We start from the raw sequence: 21212 nt of genomic DNA, 5'->3' as shown, positions 1-21212 counted from the left end.
TCACTTACTACTTGTTGTTGGCTTGTCATGATGACGGCTGTAGCAGTAGTGTCGAACTGTGGTCTACCAGCCCTGCCAATCATTTGCAAAACAGTGCTCGAGGAATATGGTCTACGCACTCCAGCACCACTATACTGCGTCGTACCTTTAACAATAACCAAATGAGCTGGCAAATTCACTCCCATTGCTGAAAATTTAAAAAAAAAAATGATGAAACCATGAGACTAAAACATAATTAATATTTATATTATGATCTTTAAAAAACAGTATTTAAAATAACTATCATAAAGATAACTGAGATTACCTAATGAATTTGTAGCAACTAATATTGGGAGATCTCCATTTCTAAACAGTTCTTCAATGGCCTTTCTGTCTTGAATTGCCATTCCAGCGTGGTGATATGCAACACCAGATGGTAGTATTTGACGCAGGTTATTGTCGAGAATTCTAATGCAAAAATGATTAAATTAGTAGTAAAATAATGGAGCAAAGATATTCGAAAATGTCCATATTAAAACCACCCTAATATATATTTATGAAGTGTTTATAAAGTTGTACTTACTTGGAACCTGTTTGCATTATAATTTGTAATTGCTCATTTGTAAATTTCACGGTCATCAATTTTTGTAAGGCTGACGCAGTCAGTTTAGCCCATTTCTAGTGCTTACAAAAATCTGACAAAATTAAATTATTGTATGGTTTACCAATTAAAATTAAAAAATTAGCTTCTTAAAGCAATCAAATCAGATTTTCTAATATATGTAAGTATATTTTTTATACTACCTAAATAGTACATTAGCATTTAATAATGATAGTTGTTCCCAATAATAATTTATACTATTTAATTATCTAATATTATATAATCATGATTGTCAGTTTCAATATTTTGACAAAGTCATATCAAAATTTAAGTTTTAAATTTTTAGTTTAATTAACTCAATGTTCAGAACGCTAAATTATTGGTGTTATTGTTATGTATCAAAAACAACTTATTTGAAATGCACACACAAGCAGTTTGGACCCTTCGTCCTGAAAGTTGGAAATCTGATTGTATTATCGGCAGAAATTATGGATCGAATAACTCAACAACAGCATGCGGCTCTGTTTTTCATAGCCGCCAAGTTTTATTGGCCGATGGATCTATTAATGATGCAGGAATTGTTGTAAACTCCATGGGAAAAATTTTCGAAATCATACCGGGAAAAGATGCAGAAAATTATGCAAAAATGAAAAAGTTAAATTACGAAAATTTTGGATCAAGGACAATCTGGCCAGGAATTGTAGATACCCATGTTCATATGGGTGAACCAGGAACAGAATGGGAAGGTTTTGAAAGGGCAACGAAAGCTGCTGCTTGGGGTGGTGTAACCACTATTGTCGACATGCCAATGGGTTCCATACCGCCGACGACAACAGTCGAAAACTTTAAGGCGAAACTAAAGGCTGGCATTGGTAAAACTTACGTAGACGTCGCATTTTGGGGTGGAATAGTCCCAGATAACTCAGAACATTTGCTGGATTTACTTAAAGCAGGTGTTCGAGGTTTCAAATGTTTTCTTATACAAAGTGGCGACCGTGCTTTTCCAAACGTCACTAAAGATGATTTAGAAACAGCATTGGATATTCTTAAAAAAACTAAATCCGTCATACTTTATCACGCTGAACTTCCAGATGATGGAACTAAATGCAGAAAATCTGGAATAAATCCAGAAAAATATACAACATATCTAAAAGCACGCCCGCAGAACATGGAAATTAATGCTGTTAAATTAATTATCGATTAGCAGAAAAATTCAATGTAAGATCTCTCATAGCGCACGTCTCTTCAGCAAATTGTTTTCGAAAATTAAAAGCGAATAAATGTAAAGGGCTTCCAATAACCGTTGAAACATGTCCTCATTATCTGACGTTTTCGTCTGAAAATATTAAAGACGGACAAACGGAATATAAATGTGCGCCGCCGATTCGAAATCAAAATAATCAAGATGCCCTTTGGGAAGCAGTGAAACAAGGAGATATTCACACAATCGCTTCCGATCATGAGCCGAGCGTAGGGATTCTCAGAGGCAAATGTCCTGATTGCAAACCCGACTTTCTAAATGCAAAAGGTGGTATAGTAGGCTTACAATTTCTTCTATCAGCGCTTTGGACAAAAGCGTTGGAAAAAAATATTCCAATGGCTACAATTTCAAAATTATTAAGCGAAAACCCAGCGAAGTTGGCAAATTTAAATTGTAAAGGTTCAATAGCAGTTGGAAAAGATGCGGATCTGATAGTGTGGGATCCCGACCGCAAATTCGAAGTGAAGAAGGATATAATTATTCATAAAGACAAACACACTCCGTATTTGGGTATGACATTAAAAGGTAAAGTGACCACAACTGTGCTACGTGGACAAATTATTTATAGAGCTGGCGAAAGTGTTATAGGTCCTTGTGGCAAATATCTATTAGAATCTTATTGTTGATATTACTTTTCTAATTCTTTGTAATGAAATAATTAAGTATGATTTTAAGAATAAAATATAAATTTCAAAAAATATAGGCAAATAATCATTTAATAATTCAGTTTGAAAATATATGTAATATAATATGACTAATGTAAGATAAATTTAAATTTATTTCTACTCACCAAAGTTGGTTTCCCAGCAGAATACTTTCCAATAATTGGCATCAATCTATAGCTTAATGTTATTTCAAATTTGAACGAACTTTTCTCATTAGAACAGTGATACCCAATTACGATACGATTTAATTTTACAGGCCTCATAGTCTCGTCTAATCTTTAAACAATATGAAAGAATTTGCCGATTGTTAGAATTCAAAATAATTAAAAAAAAGAAAACAAGATTAATATTATATATTATAATTACTTGTAAAAATTTTGCAGGCTTTCCTTTATCACCAAGCCACATAGCTATATCTTCGACATTAGGCATAGTTGCAGAAATAGCAACAAAACGCATATCTTGTTGAACTTCATTGTCATTTAAAGGAACTCTATGCTTATCATTTGAAGCTTTAATTCGTTCTAGAGTATTTTGCTGCTGCATGAGCTCTCGAATAGTTTTCATTCTACTCACAACTGCCTCCAATGTAGCCCCACGTTTTTCTTCATTTAGCAACTGAACCTGACAAAATATTTAATGTTTATTATTCAAGTATCTGTATTGGAGCAAACATAATAATATGCATAATGGCCCTATAAATTTATGAATATCTTACCTCATCAATAAGGACCAATTTGATAACTTTCACAATATCAGTGTTATTTTTCCATCGTCTTGTTATTGAATCCCATTTTTCTGGAGTTGAGATTATTATATGAAAACCTGCCAAATGGCTAAATTCAAAATTTTCATTGTCTCCTGTAACCTCAATAAGAGATAATCCTAAACGAGAAAATTTGAAATACCAGTCCCGAAGACGTTCAGTGCATAAGGCTTTCATGGGAGCCACTAAAATTGTACATTTCAACAATTAAATATATATAAAACAATATGTACTGAAAATAATAGATTAATAGAAAAATGTGAAATATAAAACCTAGTATAAAAATTGATTCAAATTGTAAATATTAACATTCATAAAGCTATAATCAGATTTGAACTGAGGCTGACTAATCAATATTTCAAACAAAATATGCGACTTTTAAATAAAAATTTGTAAAAATAAAACTTACAGTATAACATTTTAAAATCTCCATTGTACGCTATGTCTTCTAAATGCAGCAAATATTGAACTATTGCTAATTCAAAAATAACGGTTTTGCCAGATCCAGTAGGAGAAGAAACTACCAAATTTTCATCTGAAAAGAAAGATTTTTTAAATCAGTTTTAATGACATTTTGTGCCAAAATTAAGGAAAAATATGGTTTCACTAAATTTTATAGGTTATTTCTGCAACTTCAAAGACAATAGAAGCAACAAAATATTCGAATTGTGATTTATTTTGATGTACAAAAGTATTATATTGTTGAATTAATTATAATTATTATAACATATACATACTGCCATACAATGCATCATCCATTATCTTCGATTGAACAATATTGAAGCATGAAAATTCTGAAAATATATGACGATATTTTGTAGCTAACAAATCTTCATTAAGGAAAAGACAAGAAAAACGACACAAAAAGCTTATGGTAATATTTTGATATTATTTCTGTAAGGATACGGATTTCCTCAATTGATCTGTTTTCTCCAACACATTTAAAATATTTTGGTGGCCTTTCACATTTAGAATTTAATGCAAAGCCAACACTGTCAGATTGGATACTGCCAAAAGACATAGATAAAGAATCATTATAATCACTCTGCTCCTCCAGTCCAACTAAATCATCTACCAAATCCATTTTGACAAAAATACGAAGATCTATTTTTATAAATCATTTATTCAACACAATTTCATGTTACAAATTTCTAAACACCAATCAGAAATAAAAACGCCATTTTGAAATGGTTAAATTAAAAGTACACTGGGCTAACTTCAGTTCTAATGCAAAAATATTGCCATTCATTGAACAAATAATTCCAACATTAGTACATATAGTTTAAGAGCCTCATTTCCACATTTCACTAAAGGAGACCGTAAAATATATTTCTCAAAGTTTTATGAAAATTATATTACTTTTATATAAAATCAAATAAATACTAATTTAAAATAAATTTATGACTCTTGGACAGCATCTTCAATTGCTTCCTCAGCAACACTTGCATTAACAGGATTTGAACTTTCATTTAACATTTCCTGAAATAAGAGTGCTTTAGAATTTAAATTCTCATAAAAATCATTCATCACAAAAATATTCAAAGATAGTAAAACTTTTTAAGACATTTACAGAACATCACATACTATAGTAAAAGTAATTATTTTCATTTCTAAAGAAATGATTATGTTAGTTTTGAATAATTTTATATGTAAAGTTAAAACTTTTTAAATTTGAAATAGTTATTACAGATGTTATGAAGACAATTAAACTTACTGTCATATCTATCTCATATAAAAAAATTCTCAGCACATTCTTTTTGTTAAGTAAAACTAAGATTATACATTGGTAATAAACTAATAAATAAAATAGCTATTTCTTAAACTTACAGTTAGCACTTCAATTAGCGACCTGGATTCATCTAGCATGTCTTTTATACTTTTGTTTTCTTCAACTAAATCAGCAATTTGTCCATGTAATAATTCATTTTCTTCCAAAGTTTTGTCCAGAGCCTCCCGCCTTCTTTCAGCTATTACCTAAACATGCAAAAAATTAATCGAATAACAGTACACATACACATATTACATATATGAATATATATATTTATTGCAATGATGAAATACATTTTATTCTCAAAATTGTATGATTTAAAATATTATATTTCAATAAATAATATGTATAAGTGTAATCGTACCTGCCAATAATGTTCACTAGAAGGCGCATCAGATGTCAAATCATCGGCTGTGATAGAAGAGGCAGCATCTGCCTGAACTCCTTTACTTGTGGTTGCAATCTTCTTTCGTTTCAAATCATTTTTATCAATAAAGTCACTAAAAACAACAAATATAATTTATGTACACAATATAATAAAATCACTATATTTTAACATTAATAATTTATTATTGAAATTATAATGTATTGAACATAAATACGGTTGCTCGTTTAATAAAAATGTTATAGATTTAAAAGTTTTCACATGCAACTTAATCTAAAGCCAAATTGTTAAGCCTCACATCATTTATATATTTGATTCAACAAAGAGAAGTTATTAGTTACATAAATATTATACTTACATATGCACTTTGTTTGATGATTCTTTAGTAGCACAAATTTTGCTTGTAGGCCTTCCAGCCAAATTTTCTTTGTCAGTTGCTGCTTGCTGAAGAACTTTGAAAGTTTTACGTGTATTCAACAGATTTTCCTATAAATGCAAAAGAATAATTTAAATTTAAAAGGTATTATTTACAATAAGTAATAAACTAAAATCCTGAAATGTATAATAAACATTAAATTTTAACTAATCATTTTAAAACACACCTGTTGCTCCATCGATGCGAATTTTATCGTAGCGTTATTTGCCATGATTCAAAAACTAAGAATCAATTAAAAAATGTAAATTACAAGTTACAAGTATCACTTAAGAACACTAGTCAACGAAAACATTTATTGTCAGGACTAAAACTAACCAAAAGCTAAATCCCGCTTTCCAAGTACCCGAAAACAAATACGCGAAGACAATAACATCGATATGACAGCCATAGATACAAGAAAGAGAGATGACAGCTAACTATGGATTCATGGGTGCCACCACATAAATAGAGTGAACACGCCGCGATACCAACCTCAGAAATATGCAAAGTTTTTGCCGTTGATGAAATATTCAAAGATCTATCCACGGATTTTTCAATAAAGTTTTTGTCGTTTTATTTTTATGAAATATTCAAAGATATCTATCAACATAGATAAGTGAACATAAATCTATCAATCCATTGTTGACGAAATGTTTACTACTAACCATAAATAAACAGAAATGCTACCAACTGAACTTTTAAAATTATGCTACATATTTTTGAAAAGATGTTTATTTGTTTACTTTATGCGCACTAACTTTAAACAATTATAGTTTTTTTTATTTTTATAATTGATTTATCTACTTGGCTGTAAAGTTATATTTTTTTAATAATATTTTTACTTATTTTTCATATAACTCGGAACAACAACAACTTCATGCCATTGTGAAAAAGATCAAAGCAGAACCAAATCCGTTTCAATACTTTTACAATTTTGAACTGTAGTTTGTGAAATAATCTTATTGTTAATGTAAACAACTGTTATAAAAATGAATAACAAAATAGATCAATATTTAATTAATAGGAATCATAAACATATTTCAGGTATAAATGGAAACTAAAATTTTAAAACCAAATAAATCTTTAAGTTGGTTTGGGGTTATTTTTTTCTTACAGGTACCTACCAACGAACACCGCAAAGTTTGACATACCCCAATTCATATTTATCGAATAGCAGGTACATTATTTTTCAATTACAAAAATTAATAACTGTACCCCTGTGCATTATTATTTTATAAATAAAATTATGTTACTCTAGCAATGTCACATCAAATTCTGGCAATCAAATTCTTAGATCTAATGTACCTTATCAGTCTCATCAGTCTAATTCCAATGTTGGTTTTATAAGGCAGGTAAATATGAGTTTTTGATAAGCAAGTATTGCTGATATGAATGCAAAAAAGTTAAAATAATTATTTTCATTCTATCATTTCTGATATGCATTGTATATTTTATTAATTTATTTATGGCTTTTAATCTTTCGATCATTTCTCCACGTACTGCATTGTATATTATTTCATTATCTTAATACATTAATTATCACTATAATACATACACAGCAGTTTCCTGGAATTAGTCAAGAAAGGTTCTTTCCTCATCAATCTCTTCCTGAAAACATCAACCACATTCAACCTCAGCAAGCTAGGAATAAAAATTTCATTGCCGTACCGTCTGGCTCCCAATATAATACTCCAACTTCTGCACATGAATCTCAATATAACTTACAAGCTTCCGAAAAACAGTTATGTCAAGGAGACAATTATTACATACAAGTATCTAGGTAAATACTTCTATAAAACTTATGTAAATGTAAAGGAGTGAATTTCTGATTTATTTCTACTTACGTATCTTTTTTTTACGACTGTAAATATTACCTACTAATTTCTCAAAACATTGACATACTTAAATGTAGCTAATAGAATTCTTGCTACTTACCAGCCAAAAAACTATGCTACAACAAACAGCAATGCAAGTCCCGATTCAAATTCCAGTTAATCGATCTCCTAATATTGGCTATGGATTACCAAAACCACAAGTTAATTTGCAAGCCGAGTATTCTATAGATACAGGTATTAAATATTTGAACATATCATTATTGATTAGTATTGCCATAATGCTGATACAATCAAAACGTTTATTTTAGCATGCAAATTTTCTAGCCCTATGATGAGTAATTCTTTAATCAAAACTGAACCAGGTTCTAGAATACCAATTTCATACAAACAAGATAATGAAGAAACAATGAACGTATATGAACTTGATCAAAATAAAGTAAGATAAATATAACTCATATCTTTGTCTTTATATATATATATATATATATATATATAATATATATATATATATATATATATATATATAAAAATATAAATATTTGCTATTTGAAGATCATCAATAAAGCTAGAAAATCAACGATAGTACCAACTGCTGCCCTAGTGAATGCTATTAATTTACACAAGAATCATCCAAATCTTGATGCTCTATTTGAAATTTATGGTATGCCATTTTTTTTTAAATCTTACGATCAATGAAATAAATCAGAAATATGCACCTAAAAAGTTCTGCAATTTCTTCCTATCCTCAGTACTTTTCGCTATAATTCAACAGAACATATTACACAATTACAAAGGGACTTTGTCAGTTATATTAGACTGATATTTCATAATATAATATAATATTCCATAGTTAATAACATAATTTTTTCACAATATCGAAAAACAATATCAAAAATATAGTAAGATAGATAAACATGTTTTAGGTTCATGTGTTAATATTCGTGCTGGTAGACAATGGTGTCAAAAAATAATTCTATTGCGGGATTATACAGGACCTGTTATGCAGGTTAGTATATATATACAGTTATACATATATGAGTTTATATTTAAGCCTGATAATAATAAATGATTAATTTATATTTATAAGGTTTAAATCTATAAGAACGTTTAATTTGATTTCAGGTCTCTTTCTATGAAGTTGATACAGTTTTAGATGAGGATATTTTGCCTGGTGATTCTCTAAGGGTCATGGGTAAAATGTCATCGCACAATTTTTTACAAGCTTACAAAATAAGGAAAACTAAACTTGATGAGTTACAAGCTGTTTCACGTTTATATGGAGTCAGTCTATTTAATATCAAGAAGATGTATAAAAACAATGAATAACTTCTGTAATCATATTATTCATTAAGTCAATCTTCTTATAATTTAATAACGACTAATAAGGTTTTTTCGTGCAGCAGTTACTTATCCATGCTAATTATTTATAGCTACATTTATATGAACTGCATTAATGATTTTATTTTTAATATATAGTAATCCTCTTAATAAACTCTTTAATATAATATAAACATAGTTTGTTCAATTAATTGAAAAATGCGTTCGTATTAAAGGATTCTGATAATAAAAATACCTAAAATACTGACTCGAGAAACTTTACAGTTCTGATTTTTATAACTGATACTCTAACAATGAAACTAATAAATAGAATTAAACACAAAAAATGTTTTTAATATATGTATCTATGTACAAAAATTTATTCATTAAATATATACACACAATTTTATTTATTATAAACTGCGTATAGTACTTTGCAAAATGATGAAAATTAATAAATTATTAAAGGTTGATGGTTATAATATGCATAAAAAGGTTATAAATCTAACAAATCTTATTTAACTATTCCGATACTTAAACATATTTCTAACATTTGAGAATTACTTAATTTGTAACTTGCGAATTTAACAAATTAAATTTTTACACATTGGTTTAACGTCCTAAGAATAATTATATATTCTGCTGTATTTATATGATAAAATGCATTAATTTTGACACTACGTACTTAAAAACTAAACATTAATCAATCAATTGTATAATTTACTGGTATATAGTTTATGAAAATATGTGATAGTCACAATCACAATCAACAATAAACAATATGTTGCGTTTCCAGTTTCGGTTACAGTGTATCACTTACATCAGTGTTTGAAACAGCGTTCATTAGAAATTGCACATCGCAGCATTATTTGCGATTGAACCAAGGAAAATGCCATAGCAATCAACACCAGGCCTACCAGTAAATATCCGCAACAAGCTACGAGCTGGAGCTGGTTGCCATTCAACGAACGCAACGGCAAAATATCGCCGAAACCTGAAATATTAATTCAAGTAAGAGGATCTTTATGTTTATTGAACTGTGAGATGTAGATATAAAGTTATTATATAGTTTTTGTTATATCATACCAATTGTAGTTAGTGTCACGAAGCAGAAGTATGCACCATCCAGCAGAGACCAGTCTTCCCAAAGAGAAAAAATGCACGCTCCAAGAGCTATGTAAAAGGCAAGAACTAAAGCAATAACCGCCAACGGCACCAGGCTGTTCAGAGAAGAACTTGTAACCCTGCTGCTTTGGCTAACAATATTATTTGAAATGGTTCTATTTGCATCATGGCTGGTGACAATGGTTGAACGGCATATCAACGGAACGCGCGATGGTGTGTCGTGCGAACAGGATCTAAAAAAAATAATAATGACTCATGGGATTCATAATAATGCGTAAGATAAATGATTAAAAATAATATTTTATTTCTATATAGTTATATTATACTTACGAAATATTATTATCGTCATCATCTTCATCACTTTGCATAAGTTCTTTAGACACATTACACTTTATATTGTTTGCATTTGAAATTCCATGTTGAATTCTATGTTCTGCAATAAGTTGAGTAATTTCGGGTGGTCTTGGTCCTCTTCGCACGGTTGCTAATTTTATATTAGATCTTTGTAGTTGTTCTGAAGGATTAGCTTTTTTGCACTTTGATTGATAGGAGGTTTGACAAACTTGTAAAGAATGAATTCTATCTTCGGAGCACATTCCCATTTTATATTCTAAAGTAAAAAAAATAATTAGAATTTACCAGGTTCGTTGTAATTGTGTAACAGTTATCCTTTTATATGTTCTTTTAGAATATAAATGACATCATTAATATCTAATCAAATTCAAATAGAATAACCAATTGAAATTTACGAGATTAATCGTAGCTGTGTAACAACTTATATATTCTTATAGAATTGTATATATTAGAGAACCATTAATATAACAAATTTTAATTCGTTTTTTTATATAATAATTATTTTATACCATGATCAATAACTAAACTACGTGAACCAATTAAACTTTATCGTATAATAATGCAAATTGAAAAGGAAGTCAACAGCTGGACCAGATATTGGATTGCATATTGTAGAAGTACTTAATAGCAATTGAAATAGCACCAATATGTGCACTGATAGTCTATCGATTTCCATATATACTTTACTCATATACTATTACGGCTATTATTATTTTAATAATAAATAATTCAATTTGAGAAGATAAACTTATACGGTGCGCCCTAGTGATTTGTGGTGTGCCTGGTATTGAGTGATTTGTTCCTTTGTCGTGAGAGAAGACATCGTGAAAGCAAACATTGACTAGATGGATTGTGCGTTTGAGGAAGCAAATTGTGGTGTACACGGGATTTTCTCTGTGCCCGAAAATCGGCTATTTATTTATAGAAGGAAAATGGAATAGTAAGAAATTGGTGTGTTTGTTTGAGTGTTGAGGTAAATATCTGGATCACCTCGCATTAGGACCAAATATTCAATGAGCATAATTGAATTTCTAAAGAATCACTTAAAAATTAACAAACTAAAGAAAAACAAACTCATAAATATGCAAAGTTTGAATAGCTAAAATGTACATATTGTGCGCGGAATAATGGATATGAGAAATAAATATAGGGCTTCGCAGGGCTTGTACATTGAGAGTGATCGTATACTATATAGGTAAAGCATAATATTGATGTGATGTGTGTAAGAAACCATATCATTGTAAAACATAATATATGCGGGATTCATATATTTATGGGCCGATACTGCCGTATAATAGACCAATGTTATGGCAATGTTATATTACGCAGCATTTTTCATATAAAGTGGTACTAAAAACTGTTAAAATGCTACAGTAGAACCTCGTTTATCCGGATCTCACTTATACGGATTAGCGATTTTCCAGACTACCAGCCGCGACTAATTTTAATGTATGTACTTAGCAACAATTCGCATTTTTGCGTGATTAATGCTGCAGTTTAGTATATGTATATGTAATGTAATCTAAAAAAAAATATAAGAAAGTTTTAATTTATTAATAAACATTATTTTTGATATTTATGTATGTATTTGTTATTTTTAATAGATAAACAACATTATTCTTTATACATTCGATTATCCGGATGCCTATCGATAGCAAATAGTCCGGTTAATCGAGGTTCTATTGTATATGATTTGTTAGTTTGGTTTTTGAATGGTAATCGTAGCAAAATAGTTATACTGATAAAAGTAACTAAGGATACAATTTATATTTAACCAACGGATTTTTCGCTCGAATATTCAATATTGAATCTCTAACATGTACCCAAACATTTATTATAAAAAAATAAAGGAACAAACGTTTTGAGTATAATACCAAATCTCACAGAAACTCAGAGTGGAAATATATAAGTGTGTGTGTGTGTAATTTCACACGTGTTACTAAATACATATAAAAATACTTTATTTTACCATCATTCTGCATTTGGGGGCATTGCATGTATTGTGTTTCTTGCCGATAGCGTTGAGGCATTATCCTTTGTCTTTCAGATATTATATTATATTGATCAAAAGTAACACCCTCCATGGACTAAAAGAAAGAAATAAATAATATTAAATATCAAACGGTAGAACATTTTCACAAAAATAATAATCTTTTTATTAAAGTCATTTCATTCATTTTTCATCAATTAATACTTAATATTGCCAATGTAAACCTTTACCTCATAAGAAAAGGACTTTATCTAATAATAAAAATATAAAGTCTGTCAATATTTAGAGAAACAATCATAATGATATATGAAAGTTCACTTATAATTTTGTAAAATAATATCTTATCTATAACAAATTGAACTCCAATTTTTTATAGAATATTTGATATTATGATTCTCATTTATATAGATAATAAAATTAATTAATTTTTGATTCATAAATATTTTTTACATTCCAGGGATATGGAATGTTCCCCTTTTCGCGAACTTGGAATCATTCTTTTTAATAAACACTGACCGAAAATCAAATTGAATATTAATTAAAAATGTAATGTAATTGAAATACCTCAAGCTAAAGATGTTTTCTGCAGCGAGGACATAGAAAGACAGCAATAGTAAACATTTATAGGTACAGGTGTTATCAATCATAATAATTTAATAGAATATATAAATGATTTTTGGTAAATGTTTTCAATTATTCAAAGATCCTGATGAGGAGGACATTTTATATTCCAGAATTGTAGTAAATATATACAGATAAAAAAATGCATTATTACCTCACAAAAATCAAATTTATAATATACATACACACACACACACACATATATATATATATATGATGATAGTTTTGTCGACGTTGATACATGATACAAGATTAAATAACAAAATTATTTATTCCATTAAACGTTTCGATACTTGATGTGTGTCATCATTCAGTAATTTAAAAAACATATTACATATTACAAGTTGATAATAAATATAAATATATAAAAAGTAGAAAATTATACATACCAAACCAGGAAAAACAACCGAAAAAATTAATTATGATGTAAAATTGATTGAACACTAAATTTGTATAAAATAATAATATACTATTATATTAAAAAACGAGAAATTGAAGGAGCACATATTGCCCTTCTATATTTTATGTTATTAATAGCGGTGCATTATGGACACTGCTCAAGGTTACACTACACTTGCTTTGTAACCTTGATCAGTGTCCATAATACACCGCTATTAATAACATAAAATGTAGGAGGGCAATATGTGCTCCTTCAATTTCTCGATTTTTAATATAATTTGACGATTGGGCTGCAAAAATTCACATATATATATATATATATATATATATATATATGTGCATTGATACTACATAATTTTCAATTATCCTACCTTATTCGTTTTCCACGAACTTTGCATGACATCTTCCTCGCATTGAAAGTCGAAGTCGACTTCAGACAAACAGTATTTGCAGCACAATCTGCTCCAGAGTCGTGTGAAACCGTTAGCCAGAAGGGTTCCGACTGATGATAAACATATTAAAGCTAATGGTACCCCGAACAATGCATATAATATAGTGCACAATCTGCCATTCGTCGTACTTGGGGACATTGTTCCATATCCTGCAAATTTATTAATGATATAGAAAAAATTCATTAATAGATTTTTAAATAGTTCCTGCATTATAAATCAAATTCTTTAATTCTTGAAACCTGATATGTTTTCAATTATATACAGGTAAAACAATCATTGCAAGTGAATTACCAATTCAGATGAGTCTTATGACAGACAGAAGTTGATATCTTATTTTCAGCAGTAGGCTGAATTTTAAAAATTTTACAACTGTTTGCAAAGAAAACTATCAAAATATATAACTTCTCAACGGCCAAAAAGATTATCAAAATATAAATATATATTGTCTAATATGTATAATAAAGTTTTTGTCTTAGATATCTATTATTCATATAGTTCTGAACAAGTAAACTGTATGCATTAAGCTAATTGCAAAACTTATAAATGTGAGGATTGAGTCTCTTAATGGAACTATATATATTTGTAGCAGATTAAATAACAGTTGGCAATTATATAAATCTGTTATTTTTATCTGTTATGTTTATTTATCTATGAACATGATTATAATGTAAAATTTATTTTTTGTGGTTAATGTATTTTTTAATTTTAATACTAAATAATTGAATTTATTTCAAAATATAACTAGTGGTGCATGCATCGTGCCTTAAGGCAAATTGCTGGAACTTTCCGTCCCAAAATTAAATATTCGAGAAACAATAATATATATAATTATAAATATTAATAAATGATTATTAACAATTGTTTAATATATTTTCAAATAGATATTTATAATTACTATACATTTTATCGTTTATATTGATCGTATCGCATATAACACTTGAGAATGTTTACGCCGCGAATGAATCCATCTGAGGATATATGTATTTCTTAAACTGAATTGTAAATTCAAAATTTATATTTAATGTATAAAACTTCATGTTTTTAAAAATTTTGAAAAAACATTTTTCTGCAAATTTTGTTTGAATTTTGAAAAATTTTAAACAAAATTAGTATTCATTTTTGAAATTTTTATAAAATATCTGATAATTTGATGTGCATGTATCTAATGATTATTTTTAACCGCCAAAGATTTTTTTTTTGACTTTTTTCTCTGTAACTCCAAAATTGATACACCTGCCTTTCCAAAAATTTAATCAGTTTTTTGATTCCTCAAAATAAGTAAAATGTTTAATTAAATTACAATATTTGGCACTTTTTTCCCCGTATATATGAATCGAATGTTTTTTGAATTATTCAAATCGGTTGATCCGTGTTCACGAAATAGTGGACAAAAATTGTATCCAAACCTACATACACACACACACACATACATCCATTTTTTCTGAGGTATGCAAAATGCTCAGAAACTTCTAAAACGTAAAGATATACTAAAGTTTACATTTTCGGAAAGTTAAAATTTAATGTGATTTAGTAACAGAATTTTTTTTGTAAATTTTGCATATATTTAAAAATTGATATGTTCTTGTACTTTGATTATCTTCATTTCAAAGTTCACATTAAACTCAATTAACTTCAAACGTACAATAAATATACTTTACTAAAAATTCAAAATCAATCGTTTATAAACTCCTTAGAAACAATAAGAATCAAGTGTAAATATAACAAGTGTGCATAAATTCTATTTTAACAAGCAAAGTTAAACGAAGTCAGTTTTGCGATTATTGCAAACATTTTAGATTAATTTCCTATTCCTTAGCAGTAACTAAGGATACTCACAGAAATTAATATTAATTTTGACTAGATCTTTAGTATTCATATATAGTGAATAATTAAATTATATTGTGTTTCTAGATATTTGAGAATTTTTTCTATATCTCTCAGCATAAACAATTTCAAATTCATTTTTATTAAGTAAAAATTCAAAACTGGATTTTTTTCAAATTAAAAAAACTTAAATTAGTTTAATTAAATTTATTAATTATTTATAACTTAATATTAACTTATATTCTTATGGAGCGGAAAATCAATGAATTTCGATTAAGACACCAAGGTCTACATAAATAGTTATTACAGTTATGTTTAAACCGAAAACAGGGATTTAACATTTAGCTATTTCAACAAATTATTCTTTTTATATATAATTTATAAAATCTATTTTACCAATCGTGGTGACCACCGTGATGCTGTACAACAAGGCCCTGCTGAACGACCATTGCACCTGTGGAGCAGTTTTCAAATGCTGCTCGTCGTTAATATTATTACTTCCGCCATTACTTCCGGATTCCGTGCGTCGTCCCACAGCCTTCAGCACAGACTGTTCGAAGCGCATCAATTGAAATTGCACCAAACTAGTCCAATTGCGCTCGTATAGCACGTTCAAACGTTCTGAAATGGTGAAATAAACAATTTGATATTTATTTGAAACATATACACATTTATATATAATAATATAACCACGCACGCGGAAATACTGAACATGTATATGTCTGTAAACTGGACCGCTCTGGGAATAGAGAATAGAGTACCGCTTGCAGGACGTTATGGATTAAAAATAAGGAGACAGAAGAATTTAGATGTAGATTTTTCAAGAATAAATGAAAACTGTAGATTTTTTTCAATACAGGACTTTGAAAGAAAAACCACAAAGCGCTGAAGTTTGAGAAGTAAGAAGTGAAATAGAGCAAGGAAGGTATGGAGGCTCTAATTGTCTAATTCCACCGATCAGCTTCTCGCCAGTAATACAAATACAGTAGAACCTCGTTTATGCGGCTTTCGGTTATACGGATTTGCGATTATCCGGACGGTGATTAGATTTTGACAAAGGCAGGTCCAGCCGTTTCGGAGATATAGAGCTAAATGTGCAAAAAATGGCAGTGTTTGAGAGAATCAAGCATCCAATTTGAATGATTGAAAAAACTTTCTGCTTTTTTGAATTATTGAATATTAATTCAGATTTTAATTCTAATTATAGCTAAAGTTCTAAACATCACTTATATACTTCAAATAGATAATTTACTTTAATTTAATTTTATTATTAAATACTTAAAAGGAGAACCCGCGCGTTGCTCGTCTCGGATTTTGATGAAACTTGGCACAATGGTAGATTTGATGCCCAAACTGACTGTGGTAAAATATTAGAGGCCTATGAAAAGCGGTTTAATTATAAAAATTAATTAAAGTTTGCATTGTAGCAGCGCGCGGCATGTATAGCTTGCGATGTTTTTCCTTATCAACAGCAGATTGGCCAAGTGGCTATCGTCGTGGAATTCTAATTTTTGCTCCGGGGTTCAATTCCCGATTCTGATATATATTTTTTTATTTGATATTTATAATTTCACGTGTAAATAATATCAAAATTAATTTTATATTTTTCGCTAAATATTCTATAATAAAGTCCTCCGTAATACTGGTAAATTTTTATTTTGATATTACTTATGAAACTTGCCGCAAAGCATGCCGCGCGCTGCTACAATGCAAACTTTAATTAATTTTTATAATTAAACCGCTTTTCATAGGCCTCTAATATTTTACCACAGTCAGTTTGGGCATCAAATCTACTCCTGTGCCAAGTTTCATCAAAATCCGAGACGAGCAATGCGCGGGTTCTCCTTTTTAGAAATATTAGACAATGTTCTTCATTTTAAATCCGATTGATTAAGTTTTGTTTATTTACTTCTTATAAAATATGAATAATGAAAGTTATATTATTCATAATATTCTATTTGAAAACATTTAATATGTCTCGTACGGGAAGTACCAGCAATTTGCCTTGAAGCACGATGCCATACACCCCACTAATTTATAATGATCTATTTAAAAACCCACAAGGTTCTGTATTAGGACCTTTATTATATCTATTATACACCAATAACCTTAAAGACGCAAAATTAAAGGGAAGATACATATTATATGCAGATGATACTGCCATAGTATATGCAGATAAGGATTAAAAAACTCGAAGATACTATAAACACGGACATGAAAATATACACCGAGTGGCTAACTGAAAATAAACTAACAATTAACATCAATAAAACAAAATACATTAATTTCAAACATAGAAAAAATACCGAGAACACTAAACTAAATATTAAAGTACATAATAGAAAAATAGAAGAAGTGGAAAGCATAAAATACTTAGGACTGATAATAAATGAAAAACTGACATGGACAGAACATATGAACAAAATAAAAATAAAGATAGGAACATTAACAGGGGCATTGAAAAGGATCCACTCGTTCGGCAAAAAAAAATAAATACTAATTCTTAAACGCAAATAATACCTATAATTTTATATGGAATAACAACATGGAGCCAAACAACTAAATCTAAATGGCATACAGAAAATAATGAATAAAGCCATAAAAATAGCATATAATTTTCCACATCACCCACCAAATACTTACAGACAGAAACAAATAATCATTCACTAAATAACATAATCAAAATAGAGAAATGCAAATTAATACACAAAATGAAATTTAACCGCATTAAAACAAGTGCAACAATAGACATAAATCAAGATATACATGAACACTACACTAGACAACACAACAATTTCCACATTGAACACAATAGAAAGAACAATTTGAGAGAAAATGTCATATGGAGTGCTAGCAAAATATATAATGAATTGCCAAACGATATTAGGATGACCAATGATGACAATAAATTTAAAAGAAAAATAAAAAAATACTATAAGGAAATTGAAGACAAAGAAGACTGAAGAGTTAAAGTTCAGAGTTATAAAGATATTTTAATTATATATATAGATATTATATTAATGAACTAGTCAAATAAAATGTATATATTATATGAAAACTGTTTTTCATAATCTCTCATACCAGGCACCTCTGCCTGACTGAGATATGAAAATAATGTATATATGTAAATAAATAAATAAAATTAAAAAAAAAACACATTTGATATTTCTCGTACGGGAAGTTCCAGCAATTTGCCTTAAGGCACAATGCCATACACCCCACTAGTTTATAATCATTTATTTAAAAGCATTTAATATTTCTCGTACAAGAAGTTCCAGCAATTTGCCTTGAGGAACGATGCATTACCCTCTATTTATTGCTTGATAATATTTTAATCTTCTAACATAAATGTATAAAGTGCGCTTATTTGAAGCTAAATCATCCGAATTTATTCAAATGTGTCTTGTTATTGAATTAATTCTAAATTTATTTACAACACAACGAAAATCGCCTCAAAATTAATTATTCTGGAAATTTTCAACGACATACCTAAAACTCGTATTGAATGTAAACGATCAATCGTCATCTTCGCAAATATTTAGAGCATTTTCAGATATTATCTCAACTTTGTCATTTATTCTGATTTATTAAGGCTACATTCCCATATTATATTATATCCAGTTGGCGGAAAGCTGGACGATCACGTAGTCAACGATGTTATATTGCCTCATTGAACTTTGTCTCAATATCTGAATTGGACTCGCTCCGAATATCTTCAGTCTTATAAAACAACGAGGACGCTGCTCAGGGGACTGTTAAATTTCTAAAGAAACTTATTTAATACGGAATATCAAGTCACATGCAGTTACATTTGAACATTTTAGGCATTACGTGGAATAGTTAATAAGATATTATTATATGATAGTTGATAAATCATAATTCTTTAAAAAAATCAAGTTATGGTCTTTGCTACAATGAAGGCTATAATATAAATAAGCAAATCTAATTACAACGTTAATCTTGATAAATCTGGATAATAAATATTACCTATACTCTAGTTAAATAAGAAAAATCGAACTATAAGTATAAAAATGCGTATTATTTTGCTTATATTTGAATTTAAATTCAATTTAAATACAGTTCATGGCTTCGTATTCTATAAAATTTTACTTCACCGAAAATATGGTTCGATTTTTAACTTCCCGTAGAGTAAGTTATTGTAATCGTCCAAAAATCGAAATTGAACATTTTTACATTTCTAGACGTTTTTAAGGTTTCTGAACATTTTGGTATACCTCAGAAAAAATAGATGTGTGTATGTATGTATGGATACCATTTTTCGGTCACGTTTTCGGGCGCGCGGATCAACCGATTTGAATGGTTCAAAAAACATTCGATTCCTATTGATAGGAAGATTTGCTGATTAGTTTTTGGCAAAGGCAGGTCCAGCGGTTACAGAGATAAAGGTCAAAGAGTGCAGAATATCGAAATCGAGTTTTGAGATAAATGAGTATCCGATTTGAATCATCTAAAAAATATTTAATTAGTAATGATTGGGAGAAGTGGTTATTAGTTTTTGGCAAAAGTAGGCCCAGCCATTTCAAAGATACAGAGCTAAATGTTAAAAAATGGCAGTTTTTGAGAGAACTAAGTGGCCGCATTAAATGATTCAAAGAACTTTCTGCTTGTTTTAACAAAATAATTGATTTTGGAAAAAAAAATTTGTTTCAGAATATTTTTTTTTCATTTTTTTTATTTTTTTATTTTTTGTATATCAAAAATAAATAAGATTTTATTTTTAATTCTGACTAAAGTTCTAATATACTTTAAACAAATACTTTCAACTTTGCAATTTAGTTTATATAAATCTTATTATAAATGTTTAAAGTTCTTATAAATATTAGACAATGTTACAGTATTTATTCATAATAATATATTTAAAAATATTCAATATTCCTCGAACATTACGTTACGGGAAGTTCCAGCAATTTGTCTTAAGGCACGATGCCATATATCCCACTAGTTATTATTTATTTTGATTTTAAACTTTTGCCAGAATCAATGCAAAAGTTTGGAGGTTTAAAATAAACTGCATCTGACAGTTAAAACAGTAAAAGTACCTTTAAAAGTAATTACTGAAAAATGTTGGGTTTGATTAATTGAGAGTTCCGTGGTTATTTATCAAGAGTAATGAATTTCAATTAAATATCCTTTTTAAATCAATAGGTACTATAGCCCAAAAATTCTTTTTGCTATATATATATATATATATATATATATACGATATATATATATATATATATATATTGCTCGTATATATATATATATATATTGCTACACATATGTATAATATATATATATATATATATATATATATATATACACATATATATATACACACACATATATATATATATATATATATATATATATATATATATAAACTGACATTTTAACACTTTTTGCTACATATCTCCAAAGGCGCTGGACCTGTCTTTGTCAAAAACTAATCAGA

General features: G+C 28.7%; 4 protein-coding genes across 4 annotated transcripts in view; 1 reads left to right on the top strand and 3 right to left on the bottom strand.

Annotated features, from left to right (window-relative positions):
* LOC113386083 (probable ATP-dependent DNA helicase HFM1) overlaps positions 1-4356 on the bottom strand; it is a 5215-nt gene extending 859 nt beyond the window's left edge. Inside the window, exons 1-7 of the mRNA XM_026623891.1 lie at positions 4179-4356; positions 3682-3807; positions 3225-3457; positions 2873-3130; positions 563-657; positions 305-447; positions 5-187 (exon numbers count right to left, since the gene is read on the bottom strand). Coding sequence (XP_026479676.1) covers positions 5-187; positions 305-447; positions 563-657; positions 2873-3130; positions 3225-3457; positions 3682-3807; positions 4179-4356 — 1216 coding nt within the window. The remainder of the gene's footprint in view (positions 1-4; positions 188-304; positions 448-562; positions 658-2872; positions 3131-3224; positions 3458-3681; positions 3808-4178) is intronic.
* A 129-nt stretch (positions 4357-4485) lies between these two features.
* LOC113386995 (geminin-like) lies at positions 4486-6232 on the bottom strand. Its single transcript, XM_026624752.1, has 5 exons — positions 6028-6232; positions 5784-5911; positions 5405-5540; positions 5100-5246; positions 4486-4751 (listed from the first exon to the last, which is right to left on the bottom strand). Exons 1-5 carry the CDS (start codon positions 6070-6072, stop codon positions 4671-4673), a joined length of 537 nt encoding a protein of 178 aa, XP_026480537.1. The 5' UTR covers positions 6073-6232; the 3' UTR covers positions 4486-4670.
* A 597-nt stretch (positions 6233-6829) lies between these two features.
* LOC113386082 lies at positions 6830-9001 on the top strand. The gene is made up of 9 exons (XM_026623890.1): positions 6830-6884; positions 6957-7017; positions 7099-7192; positions 7400-7620; positions 7779-7909; positions 7984-8111; positions 8228-8336; positions 8599-8681; positions 8798-9001. Exons 1-9 carry the CDS (start codon positions 6830-6832, stop codon positions 8999-9001), a joined length of 1086 nt encoding a protein of 361 aa, XP_026479675.1.
* A 638-nt stretch (positions 9002-9639) lies between these two features.
* On the bottom strand, positions 9640-16378 carry LOC113386994 (potassium channel subfamily K member 18-like; the record flags this gene model as incomplete). Its single annotated transcript, XM_026624751.1, is given in 6 exon segments — positions 9640-9986; positions 10079-10350; positions 10448-10727; positions 12441-12558; positions 13853-14082; positions 16154-16378. Coding segments are annotated over 6 exon segments (1298 nt in total), but the record flags the coding sequence as incomplete, so codon positions are not given.
* Between the last annotated feature and the right edge of the window lie 4834 nt (positions 16379-21212).

This window comes from Ctenocephalides felis, unplaced genomic scaffold (assembly GCF_003426905.1).
Source record: "Ctenocephalides felis isolate EL2017-DRISC unplaced genomic scaffold, ASM342690v1 CF-g0.4_SCAFFOLD_03571, whole genome shotgun sequence".
NCBI lineage: Eukaryota > Metazoa > Arthropoda > Insecta > Siphonaptera > Pulicidae > Ctenocephalides > Ctenocephalides felis.
This window is presented reverse-complemented; position numbering and strand designations above follow the sequence as displayed.